The sequence below is a fragment of the Lynx rufus genome, unplaced genomic scaffold (assembly GCF_022079265.1).
Source record: "Lynx rufus isolate CCGP_SWC_20201006 ecotype Redwood Valley unplaced genomic scaffold, mLynRuf1.p SCAF_4, whole genome shotgun sequence".
In the NCBI taxonomy this organism is placed as follows: domain Eukaryota; kingdom Metazoa; phylum Chordata; class Mammalia; order Carnivora; family Felidae; genus Lynx; species Lynx rufus.
In genome coordinates this window covers 35,731,033-35,747,949 of record NW_025814856.1, presented here as the reverse complement: position 1 = coordinate 35,747,949, position 16,917 = coordinate 35,731,033, and the positions used below count along the sequence as shown (strand labels likewise).

General features: G+C 41.6%; 1 protein-coding gene across 1 annotated transcript; it reads left to right on the top strand.

Annotated features, from left to right (window-relative positions):
• Positions 1–1,558: 1,558 nt before the first annotated feature.
• Positions 1,559–14,328, top strand: LMOD3 (leiomodin 3). The gene is made up of 3 exons (XM_047094761.1): positions 1,559–1,852; positions 4,682–6,082; positions 14,302–14,328. Exons 1-3 carry the CDS (start codon positions 1,559–1,561, stop codon positions 14,326–14,328), a joined length of 1,722 nt encoding a protein of 573 aa, XP_046950717.1.
• Positions 14,329–16,917: the final 2,589 nt, after the last annotated feature.

Below are 16,917 nucleotides of genomic sequence, written 5' to 3'. Positions count from 1 at the left end.
GTAGTAGAAAAAATCCTATGGAAGAAATCCTGATTTTGTAGGTTAAAAAAAAAAAGATGACAAAAGATTATTTAGTTCATATGCCTGGAAGAAAGGAGTGGGATGATGAACCAAAATGTTAATAGTGGTAGCTCTTAGTGATGCCCTAAGGGGAAAATTTTATTTTCTTTATACTTCCCTGTGTCATCCTAACTTTTGTACAATAAATGCACAAATAAGCAACAAATAAGCATTAAAATAAGCCTTAAATGCTTGACTAAGGATTCCATTCATAAAGTCCCAAAGTTGGCGATTATAGAAGGGTATACAGTAGCAAAGTCTTTCCTAGCCCTGTCTCCCAGACAAGGAGCTCCTCTCTCCAAAAGTATGGAGGGTAATGGTTTCTTGTGTATCTTTCCAAGGATCTGTTATGGTGATAAAATGTGTATGTATGCATACTTTTTTTTTTACCCTTTATCATACAAATAACAGTATACAAAAGTTCTGTACTTTGCTATATTAAGTAAGTCTGTGCACCTGTCACTTCACCCACATCTACAGTCTATCTGTAGGATACAACTCCCAAGAGTGGAATTGCCGAGTCAAAAAAATGTGCATTTGTCATTTGGGTAACTATTGCCATATTGCCCTCTGAGATTTAAAAACAAAAAATCGTTTCATCGTTTCTTCCAGTACTGGAATGGTTTGGGTGTTGTTTTTGTTTTTTGTTTGCTTTGCTTTGTCTTTCATTTGTGATCCACTTTAATTTATCCCGGCTTGATGGATACTTAGTAAGAAAAACAAATCATGTAAAATATTAAACTCCTCACCTAGAGGTGGAAATTCAAGTGCTGGTTGCCCCCATCTGTTTGATCACAGGATCTAGATGCAAACAAGGACAGCTTGCGAAGGTTCAGCTTACGCAGGGAATGAGTAACACAGCCAGACCTCTTCTCTGCTGTGTGCAGGGTTGCATCCAGAGTCACACTGTAGCGAAGAGGGAAACCCTGAGAGCTCCCGTTCCACCTTCAAGTGAACTTTTCACTTCAACAGAACTCAAGTCGCTCGTTGGATCTTCCTTCCAAAATACTGTAAGTTGCTTTCATCCTCTAAATACAAAGAAGCGGTCTCACCCTGTGGGGTTGGGGTATGTGTTTATGGGCTGGCGTGCGTTTGGGTATGACCGTGTAAGAGCACACGGGAAGAGCGCTAATTTGATTCCTGTAGAGGTTGTCTAGACCGGTTACTCACTGGCAAACCTAAGCAGCTGCACTGAAATGTCAGATGGATTTGCACAGCTGACTCAAGTTGCCAAAATGAGAGCGGCAAAGTAGTTCCATAAACTGACCCTATCCAGTCAAGCCCTGCTTAATATAGATACGGCATAAGCTTAGCTCCAGTCACCCCTAGCTGCTCAGCACACGCTGCTGGGATTCTCAGGGGGGAAAAAAATCTCTCAAAGCAGCGTTAACCTGGATTGCTTGTTCACTGGGGGAACTCCTTGAGAGTCGATGATTTTGAGAGTCTTTGGTTATTTCTCCTTCTCTAGTAACACAGAGAAATATCGAGAAAAACAATCATGTCAGAACACAGCAGGAATTCAGATCAAGAGGAACTGTTTGATGAGGAGATTGATGAAGATGAAATCTTGGCCAACTTGTCCCCTGAAGAGCTAAAGAAACTGCAGTCGGAAATGGAAGTCATGGCCCCTGACCCCAGGCTTCCTGTGGGAATGATTCAGAAGGATCAGACCGACAAGCCACCCACGGGAAACTTTGACCATAAATCTCTTATGGATTATATGTATTGGCAAAAGGCATCGAGACGCATGCTGGAAGACGAACGTGTCCCTGTCACCTTTGTGCCATCCCAGGTAACCAGGGATTTGTGTACAACAGAGAAACGGCTGCCAGGGCCTGAGCAACAGGTGTCCGTATTGCAACTGTCATTTCTCAAGACTCCATGGTTTTCTCTTGTTGTGTTGCCTCTTCTAGGTTAAATCCGTAATGTTTAATCAGATGCCAGATTGAAACTTCCTGAAACACTTACATGGTAGAATTGGGAAGAAAAAGTGGTAATTGCTTGTCAATGTCTCTTTTAAAAAATTACTATGGGGTTCACCGTGTAGGAAAGCCTGTATTCTGCAGACATGATACTTAATGAATTAACTCATAACCCAGAAGCATTTGTCCTTGACTCCTTTTTTTTTTTTTTTGGCTCACAAGCTGTTTTAAGAAGCTGATGAAAACTCTGTACCCCTCCTTCTGCATATGCATCCATATGCAGTATTTCACGTACAGCGGCCAAGGTCTTAAACCCCTCTGAAGACCCACCACACAACTTACAGTTAACCAAGTTACATAACTAAAAATTCAATATTAACACAGCTTATTGGCTATCAGTAATAAGTTTAGAGACTGATAGCTATGAAAGAGTTGCTTTAAGGATGGTTCTTTCTTAAATATGTTTTTTATATGAAAACTAGAATTTATGGTTGAATCTATGAGACGATTGTGTATTAGCATACTTTTTTAAATGTTCCACTTACAAATGACATAGAAAGAAGAAGACAGAGATCCCCGCAGGTAAAGTCTCTTTTGGTTATGCCTGCTTATATAGATATCTTGTCTCATTGCTCTTATGCAGGCTGTAATTAAGGAAAGTTATAAACTATCTTCATGGTTAGGAGAGTTTAAACATGTACTAAACTTAAGAAAATAAATTGCTTGCTTGATCAGATTCCAGTTTCAGGTATCATCTCCAGATATTTTACAACTGGACTAGAAGACAATTCTATATGAATGTGAATTTCAGAAAAAGAAAAATAATTGAGTACTTTGAACACTTTGTTCCCTTGGTATAATTTAAACAGCTTGATGATTGGCTCCCCCTCCTGGGACAGATGAGAAATGCAGTGGTGAAGGCTTTAGGTGGTTTTAGGATAACTGTTGTCAGTTGTGACTTCCAACCTACAATGTTAGAAGCGATAAGAAAGTTACTGCTTGAAAATGCTACATGAGCTTTTGAAATGACACCAACGAGTTACACATGTGGTATAGGAAAGCACCCTGATTGTTGGGCAAGAATCTAATAAACATTATTGATTAAAGGCTGCCATTTTCTTTTCTACATTAAGCAATTGTTGCTAAATATCTAAATAATCCTGCCCTCTTTTGTAGCTGGCTCTGCCTCTAGATACTTTGTTTCAAAAGAAACGGACTAGCAAGCCTGTCCTTGGAGTTGCCAGGGCAGTTACAGAGCTGAGGAGACCAAAAAAGAAAAAAAAACAAAAAACAAATAACCCAAGTGTAGGTCTTTGATATATTTCAAAATACCAAGGTGCTCTCATTTTCCCCATAATATGTTACATTTTCAGGATAAGTATCGTGATGTACACATTATATTAGGTTAGCAAGAATTTAAGGAATGCAAATTTTGTTGAAGGCAATAAGTAAATTATTCTGTAACCGGGACTATGAGTACAAAAATGCCTATTCAGCTACATATAAAACCAAGAGTTCAATGTATTGATAGATAAGCCTGTGAGGTTTTCACAGCAAATCATTTTTGGGTCACTTCCAGAATTGAATACCATTTTAAAAAACAATACAGAATCTGAAAACAAAATTAGGTTTCAGTTTAATATATGGGATGAGATAAACACAACCGAAAAAAATGTGTGTTTGTGTGCATAGTATGGCTATAAAAATTCATCTTTATTTAGGTTATATTTGCTTACAAAATGAGTATGCATACTTTGTTTTAAAAAGGAAACCACTCAAACACTTGAGAATTATAGAATGTGAAAAGTAAAAATCCCCCAAATGCTTCCCTTCCCCAGTTATCTTTTTTTAAATTTTTTTAATGTTTATTTATTTTTGAGAGAGACAGAGACAGAGTGTGAGTTGGGGAGGGGCAGAGAGAAAGGGAGACAGAGTCTGGAGCAGGCTCCAGGCTCTGAGCTGTCAGCACAGAGCTTGACGCAGGGCTTGAACTCACAAACCACGAGATCATGACCTGAGCCAAAGTTGGACGCTTAACCAACTGAGACACCCATGTGTCCCGTCCCCAGTTATCTTTTTCTTTTTCTTTTTTTTTTTTTTAATATTTTATTGTTTGGGGCACCTGGGTGGCTCAGCTGGTTAGGTGTCCGACATTAGCTCAGGTCATGATCTCACAGGTCATGGGTTCGAGCCCCACATCAGGCTCTGTGCAGACAGCTCAGAGCCTGGAGCCTGCTTCAGATTCTGTGTCTCCCTCTCTCTCTGCCCCTCCCCTGCTAGTGCTCTTTCTTTTTCAAAAACAAAATAAAAACATTAAAAAAATATTTTATTGTTTAAGTAATCTCTACATCCAATGTGGGGCTCGAACTCACAACTCTGAGGTCAGGAGTCCTGTACCCTCCCCCCCCCCCCTTGATGAACCAGCCAGGTGCTCTTCCCTTCCCAGTTAGCTCTCTTTCTAAGAGATAACTACTAATTTGGTAAACATTACAAGAGACTTTTTCCCCAATATTTTATAAACTTGATATGTTGTATATGTGTTTATATACATATACACATATAAATGGAAAGCTATACATACAGTTCCTTTTTTGTTTCCCCACTTCATAATAAACCTTTTTCTTATTTCTGGTAGCTACTGCTCTGCTTCATATCTCTCCACTGCCCTGTGTTCTAACCCTGCTAAAACTCTCTTTTAGGTGGGCACTCAAGAGCAACATGAAGAAAGAGGCACAGGTAATAGACACGTGTCCCACTATTTAAAAGAAAAGCTCAACAATGAAATCACAGCCAATAAAAGAGAATTGAAAGGCAGCGACGATGTCCAAGAACCAGATGAGGAGGATGGAGATGAAGATGATGAAGATGATGAAGATGATGAGGAGGATGAGGAGGATGAGGATGATGAGGATGAAGATGATGAGGATGGAGATGGCAGGGAAGATAAAAAGCCACAAAGAGGAGAGGAAGGTGAGGGAAAGGAGCAAATCAGAAACGGCGAGAGCAGCCCCCCACAAGTAGCTAAGAAAGCATTCGAAGAACAGAAAGACAGGCCAGAGGTCCAAGAAAAGAGCGAGAAGAAAGTATCAAAATTAGATCCTAAGAAGTTAGCTCTAGACACCAGTTTTTTAAAGGTAAGTGCAAGGCCTTCAGGAAACCAGACGGACCTGGATGGGAGCTTGCGGAGAGTTAGACAGAATGATCCCGATATGAAGGAGCTCAATTTGAACAACATTGAAAACATCCCCAAGGAAATGTTACTGGACTTTGTCAACGCAATGAAGAAAAACAAACACGTCAAAACCTTCAGTTTAGCAAACGTGGGCGCCGATGAGAACATCGCGTTTGCCTTGGCTAACATGTTGCGGGAAAATAGGAGCATCACCACTCTCAACATCGAGTCCAACTTCATCACAGGTAAAGGAATTGTGGCCATCATGAGGTGTCTCCAGTTCAACGAGACGCTCACTGAACTTCGGTTTCACAATCAAAGGCACATGCTGGGCCACCATGCCGAAATGGAAATATCCAGACTGTTGAAGGCCAACACCACCCTCCTGAAGATGGGCTACCATTTTGAGCTCCCGGGCCCCAGAATGGTGGTAACCAACCTGCTCACCAGGAATCAGGATAAACAAAGGCAGAAAAGACAAGAGGAACAAAGACAACAGCAACTGAAAGAGCAGAGGAAGTTGATAGCCATGCTGGAGAACGGGTTGGGGCTACCTCCTGGAATGTGGGAGAAGTTGGGAGGACCCATGCCGGATGCCAGGATGCAGGAGTTCCTCCAACCTCCTCCTCAGCCTCCCAACCCCCAGGCAGTCCCCTTCAGTCGGCAGAACGAAATGATGAAGAAGCCATCACAGCCTCCGAAGTACAGGACAGACCCTGACTCCTTCCGGGTGGTGAAGCTGAAGAGAATCCAGCGCAAATCTCGGATGCCAGAGGCCAGAGAACCCCCAGAGAAAACCAACCTCAAAGACGTCATCAGAACACTGAAGCCAGTGCCGAGAAATAGGCCACCCCCGTTGGTGGAAATCACTCCCAGAGATCAGCTCTTGAATGACATTCGTCACAGCAATGTCGCCTACCTTAAACCCGTAAGTAGAGGGAAAGAGGAATGGGGAGCAAGCACCAGCCAGTGTATCCCACCTCTATTCCCTGCTCGTTTTTGTTTTTGTTTTTAATGTTTGTTTATTTTTGAGAGAGAGACAGAGTGTGAGTAGGGGAGGGGAGGGGCAGGGAGAGAGGGAGACGCAGAATCCGAAGCAGGCTCCAGGCTCTGAGCTGCCAGCACATAGCCCAATGTGGGGCTCGAACTCATGAAACATGAGATCATGACCTGAGCCAAAGTCAAACACTTAACCGACTGAGCCACCCAGGCTCCCCTCCCTGCTTGTTTAAATGCGAGGACATTCTCATAAGTGTGACTAACTGGAAGAAGCCCATCAACATTACCAGGGGACCTAAATTACTCGTTGTCCTCTTGGGCATACATACACCTGTACACCTTAGTAATAATAATACTAACAGCTAACATTTATTAGGTACTTACTATCGGCCAGATTGATGATATGAATTATCTTATAGGGCTAGCAACCCTATAAGGTGTTATTAGTCTCCACATGTTATTAAAAAGAAACTGAGGCTTAGAGAAGTTAAATGCCAAGTATAGGAGATACAGGTAGAAAGTGGTAGAATTGACTCGGACGCTCAGTTCCAAGTTGAGGATCAAGCTTTTATTTGCCCCAGCCCTAAAGTGGACCTTCAGAGATCTTGAGGAACCTGTTGCAGGAATAAGTAAGAACGAAGCCTAAATCAGGCCCCTTATTTGTAAATAACTGAGGGCTTCCAAAATGTTTAAAGATAGTTGGTACTTTTTTAGTAGATGAAGAGAGACTACGTACAATTGCATTCATATATTCTTCACTTTTTAGACAGCCAGACAAATGGCAAACTTCAAGTTAGTGTCTCCATGAATTAATGGAGTTTTAACTACTATTTCAGTTTTAATATTTACAATGATTCACTATTGCTGCTGCTGATACATGAAAGTATTTTATTCCTTGCAGGTTAAGTTGAGGAAATAATTTTTTTTTTTGGTCATTACTATGATAGCATTTATGGAATCTGAAAGGTGTGTGTCCCAACGTCACAGGTAGCTGATAATTAACTGTATTATTTTAAAATTTTTCTTTTTTTTTTAACATTTGTTTATTTTTGAAGGAAAGAGGCAGAGTGTGGGTGGGGGAGGGGCAGAGAGAGAGGAAGACACAGAATCAGAAATGCACTCCAGGCTCTGAGTTGTCAGCGCAGAGCCCAACATGGGGCTCGAACTCACAAACTGTGAGATCATGACGTGAACTTAAGTCATTCGCTTCACCGACTGAGCCACCCAGGTGCCCCAGTTTTAAATCCTAGTGTGTAACTCAGCCAGAATAGTCTGTACATGATTTCATCATAGGGGGCCTCAATTTTTTCAAGATGTGTTCTACATATGTATGTTCCTTATTCCCATCTGCTAGTAATGCAGAATTGACAACATTCCATTCCTCCAAATCAAAGATGACTTTCCTCTGTGTGGTAGGATTCTGGTTCTTCCTAGGGCAGAAGCCAGGGTGAGAACACTAGAGGTCCCATGAGGTCAGGCAAGAGTTCTTTGCCTGCCCTTGGGTACTACATCAAGACTTGCTGCACCTGCTCCTCTCCCCGGCAGCCAGACCTCTGTAGGGGGTGGATTGGGCTGTTGTTTTGAGAGAAACTAGCTCTGTTACTGTGCAACCAATCATTGGTAAAGCATCTGGGAGCTGCCTGGGAGGCTGTACCATCAGAAAATAACAGTCTAAAAAGAGTGAAGGGAAGTCTTTTTACAATCTACATTAGAGGTGGCCTGTGGATTCAGAGTAGAAGAGATAAACAAGTTCCGATGATCATTTGACCCAATTCCCTGCCTTCCCAGGGAGTGTTGTAGTGAGCGAGTCTGCTTTTCCTAGAGTCTGTTTCATTCTGCCCATTCACTTATTCATTAATGCTACACATATTTACATAGTACTTTTTACATGTCAGGCACCATCTGAGGGGTCAGGAGTACTGTGGTGAATAAGACAGGTGCATTCTTGGCCTCATGGAGCTTAGGGTCTTGGTTTTGTAATTTCCATAGTCAGGACACTCTGCCTTTTGGTCAGCTGAAACCAATCCAACTCTGAGTTCAGATTCCAGAACAGAGGGCAATAAAATAAATTCCCAAGGATACTTACAAAAGTGCAATGCCCTGCTAAGTACTACATTTTCCCCTTTTGATCAATTCTAGGAAGTTACCAGTTTTAAGCTGTGTTTTGTTTTTTACGGTCCACTGAGAAGGAAACATGCTTCAAAGTAAACTCTGACGTGATTTTTGAATGATGCCCTTGCACATTGGCCTCTGCTTTGAAATGTCTTTTATCTGTTCCAACAGATTGGCAATTCCGCCTGCTTTCCGCTGCCTGGTTTGGCCAGCAATAGGTATCTCTTTGCATATATTTAAGATACAGAATGTCACGCAACTTCATCCACATAGTCCTGGAAAATGCTCTGCAGAAATGTGAAAATGCATCATTCCACTGACAAACCTTCACTCCACTAATGTCCCTTTGCTCCCTGCTGATCAAATTTTGTGCTTTGCTACATGCACGATAAATCGCTGCTTTCATGATGAATCATAGCGTGATCTTAAAAGCTATTCTTGTTATTTTGAAATCATTTTAGGCTTGCGGAAGTTCAAAAATAGTGCAAAGAACTGGTACATACCCATCACATTTTGTCAACTTTGACATTCTTCAAAAGCTACTCTATTTATTAAGTTTCATTTGGGTAATCTACACCCAATGTGGGGCTTGGGCCCATGACCTCGAGATCAAGAGTTGCTTGCTATCCCCACTGAGCCAGCCAAGCACGCCCAAACAGTCTTTTGTTTAGACTAGGCTCCCCACCCAGTGTGGGGCTTGAACTCGCGACCCAGAGATCAAGAGTCGCATGCTCTACTAACCCAGCCAGCCCGTGTAGTTAATGGAAGCGCTAATAGGGTTCAAGGCCATGGTGTGTTCGTGCTTGCATGTGCAACCAGCTATTGTAAAACATCATGGTACACAAGACGCTTTCTGGTCTGGGGACTGTGGAAATGTCACTGAAAACGCCCCTGGTGATGGTATCACAAAATCTGAGCAGAAAGGGATCTTTTCAGCCAGCCAAAGGAGACATCACAGCATTCATTTTGGAGAGCTTAAACTAAAGGTTTTTAGGTTTTTCTCCCCACGCTTGCGCTGGTAGATAGAGATGCCCTCCAAACCCCTGGGTTTTCAAATAGGAGGTTAAGATTAAAGAATAATTTTGAAATGTGATTTTTTCCCCGTGTTCCTCACTGGAATCTTGAGTGTCCAAAAGCATATGTACAAATTATTTAGTATTATTATTTAGGAATCTTGAAAGGGAAAAACAAGACTAGCTCTTTTCCTCTCGTGGACTTGGAAATCCTCTTTTTGCATTTGCCAGAGGAGACCTCATCAAGTAGTCAGTTTGTATTTTTTAATCGTATTTTTTCATTTCAATGCCTATTCTGTCCCCATGCTTGCGTCTGGCCTGGGAACTTTGAAATGAAGTTGCTAGCAAAGAATAAAAGAAAACCTGTACACTTGCTCGGCTAAAATGCTACCTCCTCCAAGAAGCTGCCCATGTAATTCAGCTTAAGAGGAATGTATGGGGGCGCCTGGGTGGGTGGCGCAGTCGGTTAAGCGTCCGACTTCAGCCAGGTCACGATCTCGCGGTCCGGGAGTTCGAGCCCCGCGTCGGGCTCTGGGCTGATGGCTCGGAGCCTGGAGCCTGTTTCCGATTCTGTGTCTCCCTCTCTCTCTGCCCCTCCCCCGTTCATGCTCTGTCTCTCTCTGTCCCAAAAATAAATAAACGTTGAAAAAAAAAAAAAAAAAGAGGAATGTATGTATTCTGTGGGCCAGGGATGGAGAACTGACAGATTGTCAGCCAAGGCTCCAGGCCTACATTGTTTGGCTTGAGTATTGTTGTACAAGATTTAAAATACCACGTAATAACATCGAGACATCTGGCACCCCTGGAAGCATCAGCTCTGGCCACAGTGGGCTCGCAGTTGCATGTACTAATCAGGTGGATCTGGGATTGGCTTCTCCCTTGAGATAGATGATGGACTCTTGAGTCTTTCTGTCTCCACCATTCCCTACCGCCTAATACCTGGCCTGTTCCACTCATTTGCATGACTTAGTTGGCTCCAGTAGAGTTTTTTAGGTTCTTCTCTTCTTGTTTTTAGCTGTGCTTTTAAACTCTCTGTCTTGTCTAGCAAAGTGAATTTATTCGATAATCACTAATTCCTTTCCCTATAAGTTAATAACTAGCCAGTGTGATACCAGCCCAAAACAAAGATGTTAGGCTTATACAGGCTTATCCTTCCCTGGCAAATGTATGATTTTTTTTTTTTTTTCATCTTGAAAATTTTGTGGACCACTCACTGCCTACCATCCCAGATGGGTCTTTGTACTTCTCCCTGAAATAAAATTCCATCTGCGACAACAATTTAATTCACCGAGGCTACATGCATTTATATCTTACACAAGATTCAGTGCCAATCAGAAAAGGCGTTTTAACATTAACTCAGTTTCACTTTGGGCTCACCTATGTATTTCTGGATTGCTTCCACTCAATTGCCTAAAAACACAGCTAAATTTCTCCTTCGGAAAGACTTCAGTTTAATAATATCCTAAGCAGCCTTGCTTAGCCAAAAGTCTCCATGACGCATTGGCAGTTGTGATTATAAGATGCAACATTATAGACTCTTGAGTCTTTATCTTTATTTCTAGCCATTTCTTCTTTGCCTCATTAACAAGATCTTCTTTCTCTTTAGGATTTCTGGATTCTCTCCTTTCACAATTTTCTCCTTCCTATTTTTAATCTTTTCCCTTTGTTTCAATTGTCACATAATCTGGGACACTCCCTGGATTTCTCTTTCCCCTTAGATCACTGGGGTTTTCTTGACTACTTCGTTCAATTTGTCCCCAAGCCAACCTCTTGAGTTTAGATCTACTTGTGTTTCTGGTTCCCAGTGTTCCATGCTTTCTTCCTTCTCTCACGCGTTCAGGTCTAAAGCCCCAGCATTATCTTCAACAACTTTTTTTCCTGCCTTATTGTTTTGCTCCTTTAGAGGATATCTCTCTATAGGAAAAAGCTATGCCACATCTCAAACTCCCCTAGAAAGAGCATATGCTTACGGAATTACTTAGTCTAAGAGCTGCCATTTCCTAATACCTAGCGTAGAAAAGAATCTATGGTATACAACGTTTCTGAAGTCTGTGATAGTGATTTTAAATTTTAGCACGCATCAGAATCACCTAGAAGGCTAAATACAGATTGCTGAGCCCACCTCTAGAATGCCCCATTCCATAGGTTTTAGATGGTGCCTGAGAATTTGCATTTCTGTCAACTTCCTTGGCGATGCCGATGCTACTTTTTTGGATGCCACACTTTGATGGTCACAACTCCGTGACCTCCACGACAAACCACATCTTTTAACAGTTCCCCTAAAGGAACTTCCTTCCTTGCCTCTATACCCTCTACTCAAATGACCTTTAATTCTATTTCTATCTGTTGAAATCTATCCCAACAGGCTTGACTCAAATACGACTTCTTACAACAAAAGAAACCAAACAAGTTACCAGTAGTGAATACTTTCCCTTTCTATTTCCATTATCCTTAATCTGCACCTTTCTTACTGAATCTCCCACATTCTGCTTCAGGTTCAGCCCTCTTAAGGGTACAGTGTAGGTCTCCTAGGGGACTGTGAATTCCTCAAACTAGCCTTTCCTCTTCTCTGTCCTGGATACCCACTGAGGTGTTGACTGAGAGCAGGAATTCACATCCACATGCCAAGTTAAATAACCCCTACTGAGATGGATCTTCTCTTCCCGGCCCAGTCTCTGTGAGTATATTTATGTGTGTGCCTTATGTAATGCTCTCCACACATACTTTTCTTAAACTAGTTTTAACCAGCAAGTAAAGGGGGGAACAGGACCCCTAACAGTACTGCACACTGATTCTCATGTGTTTGTAAGTTTTAGGTATTTATAACAGCGAGGCTAGCTATCTTTTACTTTACAGTTTCTGTCTTTTGTTCTGCTTAGAAATGGCTTCTTTTGGAGATTACTATGATACTTGCCCATCTTTTATTCCTGCATTTGTAGTTGATTTTTTAAAAATTTTCTAATGTTTATTTTTGAGGGAGAGAGAGAGAGAGCACGTGCACGCGTGAGATGGGGGGGGGGGCGCAAAGAGAGAGGGAGACACAGATTCTGAAGTGGGCTCCAGGCTCTGAGCTGTCAGCACAGAGCTGACGCAGGGCTTGAACCCATAGACGGCAAGATCATGCCCTGAGTCAAAGTCGGACGCTTAACCGACTGAGCCACCCAGGTGCCCGTGTAGTTTTTGGTTTTAAAAAAAGATTCCATATTACAGATGAGTTAAAGGGTTAAATTTTAGAAGTAAATAGAGAGCAAAAGGCCTCCTTTGTTATTTCTTTTCCAAAGAGCTGACCAATGACAGCTAACCAATGACTCATTCTTTTTCACAGTGAATTGCCAACGTGGTCATATTTTAAATATATCAATATGTATCTGGGTTTACTCTGTGGGGCCAGTGCCACATTCTGCTTTTTAAAATATTTTTATTAATTTGGAACCCTCCCATGCATAACATTGTATAACATTATGTAAATAATAACATAATGTAAAGTGATTTTTTCCATTCAACAATACAAAGAACACACTGTTCTAGTTATTTGTTGCAACTTTGTAGTCACTTTAAATACTGGGCAGTGCATTTTCTGCTCACTGGTGTTTACTGTCGGTGTCTCCATGGTTGAGCCCTACCAAAGTGCTGTCACAACTGTCGCATCCTGAAAGTCTGACACCAGGAGGGAGAGGGCCAAAGCACATGGAGAACCCCTTGGTTTGAGGGCTGGGCAGGCAGCAGCAACCCATCAGAAGTCTCCCCAGCAGGCAGGATGTTGGGAAATTTCCAGCCAAAGGTCATGGGCAGAGAACTGCCTGTAGGAGGGGCCATAGCAGATGGCCAAGATGGCTCATCACGCTGGCAGGTGGACATGGGGAATAGGAGGAGGAACATTCTTAGTCATTATTGTACAAACTCTGAGTGTCCTCTGGAAGGTACATGCATGCGAGGTAAGTCACCCTCCTAAGATGTAACACCACTTGAAACTGTTTAACAACTTGCCTTATATTTAAGTTGTTCCTATGAAGCAAAACTAAAATAGCAGTCAGACTTTTGCTACTCTTTTGTAATTTTTTTTTTTTTGCCTTAGGGCTTCTCCCAGTGATGTTTTATTTTTAAAATTTAATTGAGCTTCAAATTAGAAATGCATTTCAAGAAGGAAAGACCAGTTTTTATTATTTTTTATTAAAATTTTTTAAATGTTATTTATTTTTGAGAGAGAGAGACAGAGACAGAGTGCCAGTGGCGTAGGGGCAGAGAGAGAGGGAGACACAGAATCTGAAGCAGGCTCCAGGCTCCAGGCTGTGAGCTGTCAGCACAGAGCCCGATGCAGGGCTTGAACCTGTGAACCGCAAGATCATGACCTGAGCCAAAGCCGGATGCCTAACTGACTGAGCCATCCAGGCGCCCCAGAAAGACCAGTTTTTAAAAGAATATATGTTTTATACTTTTGTGGTGGTATTTTTTTTGTGTGTGGTTAAGGCTTGGGTACTGATATCAGGCAGATCTCGATTCAAATCCTGCTCTGTCACTAGCTGCGAGGCAAATTGTTTCTCCTCTCTGAGCCTGTTCCCTCCTTACAAGGCTATTGTATGATAGCCTTGCTTTTGAAGTGTTGATCTTGACTACTAGCTTGTATTATATCACTTCATCCTTGAAATAGCCTTGTCCGTTAGACACATACTGTTACTGTCGTTTACAGTGGAGAAAACTGATGTTTAGCACCACACAGCTAGGAGTGCCAGTATCAGGATTTGAACCAGGCGGATTCCAACATCTGCCCTTTTGTTTTTATAATATGCTTCACCATGTGCTTCAAGCCCTTAGATCAGTCCCTGGTATCAGTAAATGCCCACTGAATGGTGATTGTGGTTGTTACTGTTGTTTTGTTATAATGTGAGTGGCTCTCTGGCCCCAATTTCTCATCCATTCTGTAACTTTTCAGACACATAGTAAGTTTTTGTCATTTTTGCTGTAAAACTCTTGAATTTCCAAGATTAATTTTTTTTCCCTTTTCTTCAACTACTTCAACCCACAGGTGCAACTGCCAAAAGAGCTGGCATAAGTGGCAACAGAATCACCTGGAAGAGCAAGGATCTGAGATAATGACTCTTGTATCAGAGCTCGGAGACTCTTTGAGCAGCATACTTCTGGAGCCAGGTGGTGGAAGCGGGAACGGGCTGACATGTGATAGGAGCATTTTGTAAAGGCAGAGGCAAAATAGGGGCTGAAAAGGGAGGAGGAGATAAGAAAATTACTATTCTGGGACACCATTCTCTATGTCCAATCAGTTTGCGTGACTGAGATAAAAACGCAGTCACGCTTCCAGCAACAGAAGTTTCAAAGAGATTTTTGTTTTCGTAAACGTTTGTTTTGCTTTCTTCTGGAAAATAACAATAAATACTATAGAAGTGTTAAGTATTTCTCCCTCCATCTCCTGCTGTAATTCATTGCATGGTATCTTAAAGGGCACAAATCATGTTTCACTCTCTGGATATGTGAAGGGTGAATTGGGCTCCAGGACCTGCTGATGCTTTGAAATGGAAGAATGGTGAATGAGCTCTTCTCTGGAGAATCATGTGAGGATTTTCAGTCCCCAGCCCTGTTTAGCTTGCTCTCTTGGTCATTCCCCTGGTGGATCGTACTTCAGAAAGGGATGTGTGTGTGTTTATCTGTGAGGAGCAGAGCAGTTAAGGCACAGGACATGGAGAAAATAGTGTTTCCAGGGAAAAGTAATGGGAAAAACAAACCGTATATGTATATACACACATACATATACATATATACTCATACATGCATATACTTCCCTGTTCCCATATATAGAGGGAGAAAGGCAGAGAGCATGTTAGTTTTGTTTTGTTAAAAGTTTTGTATAAATAATTATTGACAAATTTTTAATTTTAGCTAATATATATAAAACATATACATATATACACACACATATATGTGTTTAGTCTATGCATCTAATTTGATCTTGTTGCTCTCCTCAAAAATCTTCTACAGGAAATTTGCTACAGGGTTAGCTTTTAATTTCTTACTGTATTAGTCAAGGCCCTCCACTGTCTGTTTCCGATTTAGTCATATTTGCCACAGATTCTTTATGCTCCTCTTGATAAGACATCCTCATGCACAGCCTATGCCTTTGCTCTTGTTAGCCCTTCTGTAGAACACCTTCGAAACACTTCCCTCCTGCTCTCCATTACAAAAGGCCTACCCATCTTTAAAGATCAGGTCAGGTCATAATCCTCCATAAAAATCTTCCAGACAACTCCAAACCTAGTGTTCTTTCCTCTTTCCAAGTTCCTAGAGCCCTTAATTATCCATTCTAGTCACTAGATGCATAGAATCTGACTTCAAAACATTTTTTAATGTTTTTTTTATTTTTTGAAGGTGGGGGGGGGGCAGAGAGAGAGGGAGACACAGAACCCGAAGGATGCTCCAGGCTCTGAGCTGTCAGCACAGATCCCCATGCAGGGCTCAAACCCACCAACCATGAGATCGTTACCTGAGCTGAAGTCAGACCCTCAAACAACTGGGCCACCCAGGCACCCTTAGAATCTTTTATATAGAAGTGGCGTGAACATTAGAAATTAGAAAACCACACATTGATGCCTTTTCTCTCTTCTTTACCCAAGTGAATAGTTAGTTGTGCCTGCCTTCCTTCTCCTTTTATATAATCATAGGTGGTAGATAACAAGCAAAACAGGCTAGGAGAGAATAGGCCTAATTGGGAAAGTTAAAAAATACATTATTTAGAAGGACAGGCCATGGGAAAGAAATATGGTGTTTGCATTTTTTAAAGACAGTTTAGTGTGTACAAAAGTATCCACATTTGAATAGCTGTAGTTTCAATCAGGTTTTACAATAGCCAATGGCTGAGAGGTTTTTTTCTCCAATGTTACTGTTTCTATAAAACATCCTTGCATGCAAAGCAGGTTAAGAAAGGGCTGCTGTAAATAAAACTTTGTATCTAGCATATTTTACATCAAGAGGCTAAATGCTGTTGGGCAAAGTGCTCTAAACATGTTTAAAAGCTTACTGTTAGTAGTTGAAGCTCTTGAAAGCCCGGTTTGTATAGCCACAGTATTAATGAAGTCAGGAATTTCAACGAGTGCTAATAGTCCTAAAAGAGGTATTTATTCTTAGATGCGCAAAGGGAAAAGAGGATTCAAATTCATAGCTTACTACTTCAGTGCACAGATTTTGTCAAGAGACAGGTAAAGCAGCTTACTTACACTTTTTCCATCAACCGACTCCTACCCTAAAAATTAGGTGAAGATTTTAACTTCTTCAGTGTCCTCTGGAAGGTATGCACGTAGATAAGTCACGCTCCTAAGATGTAACATCACTTGAAACTTGGTTTTTTCAATTTCTAAAATTTTATTTTTAAATAATCTCTCCCCCCAATGTCGGGCTCGAACTCACAACCTTGAGATTAAGAGTGGCATGGTCTACCAACAGAGCCAGCCAGGTACCCCTTAACTTGTTTTTATTTTTATTTTTTTAACATTTTATTTATTTTTGAGACAGAGAGAGACAGAGCATGAAAGGGGGAGGGTCAGAGAGAGAGGGAGACACAGAATCCAAAGCAGGCTCCAGGCTTCGAGCTGTCAGCACAGAGCTCAACGCGGGGCTCGAACTCAGGGACTGTGAG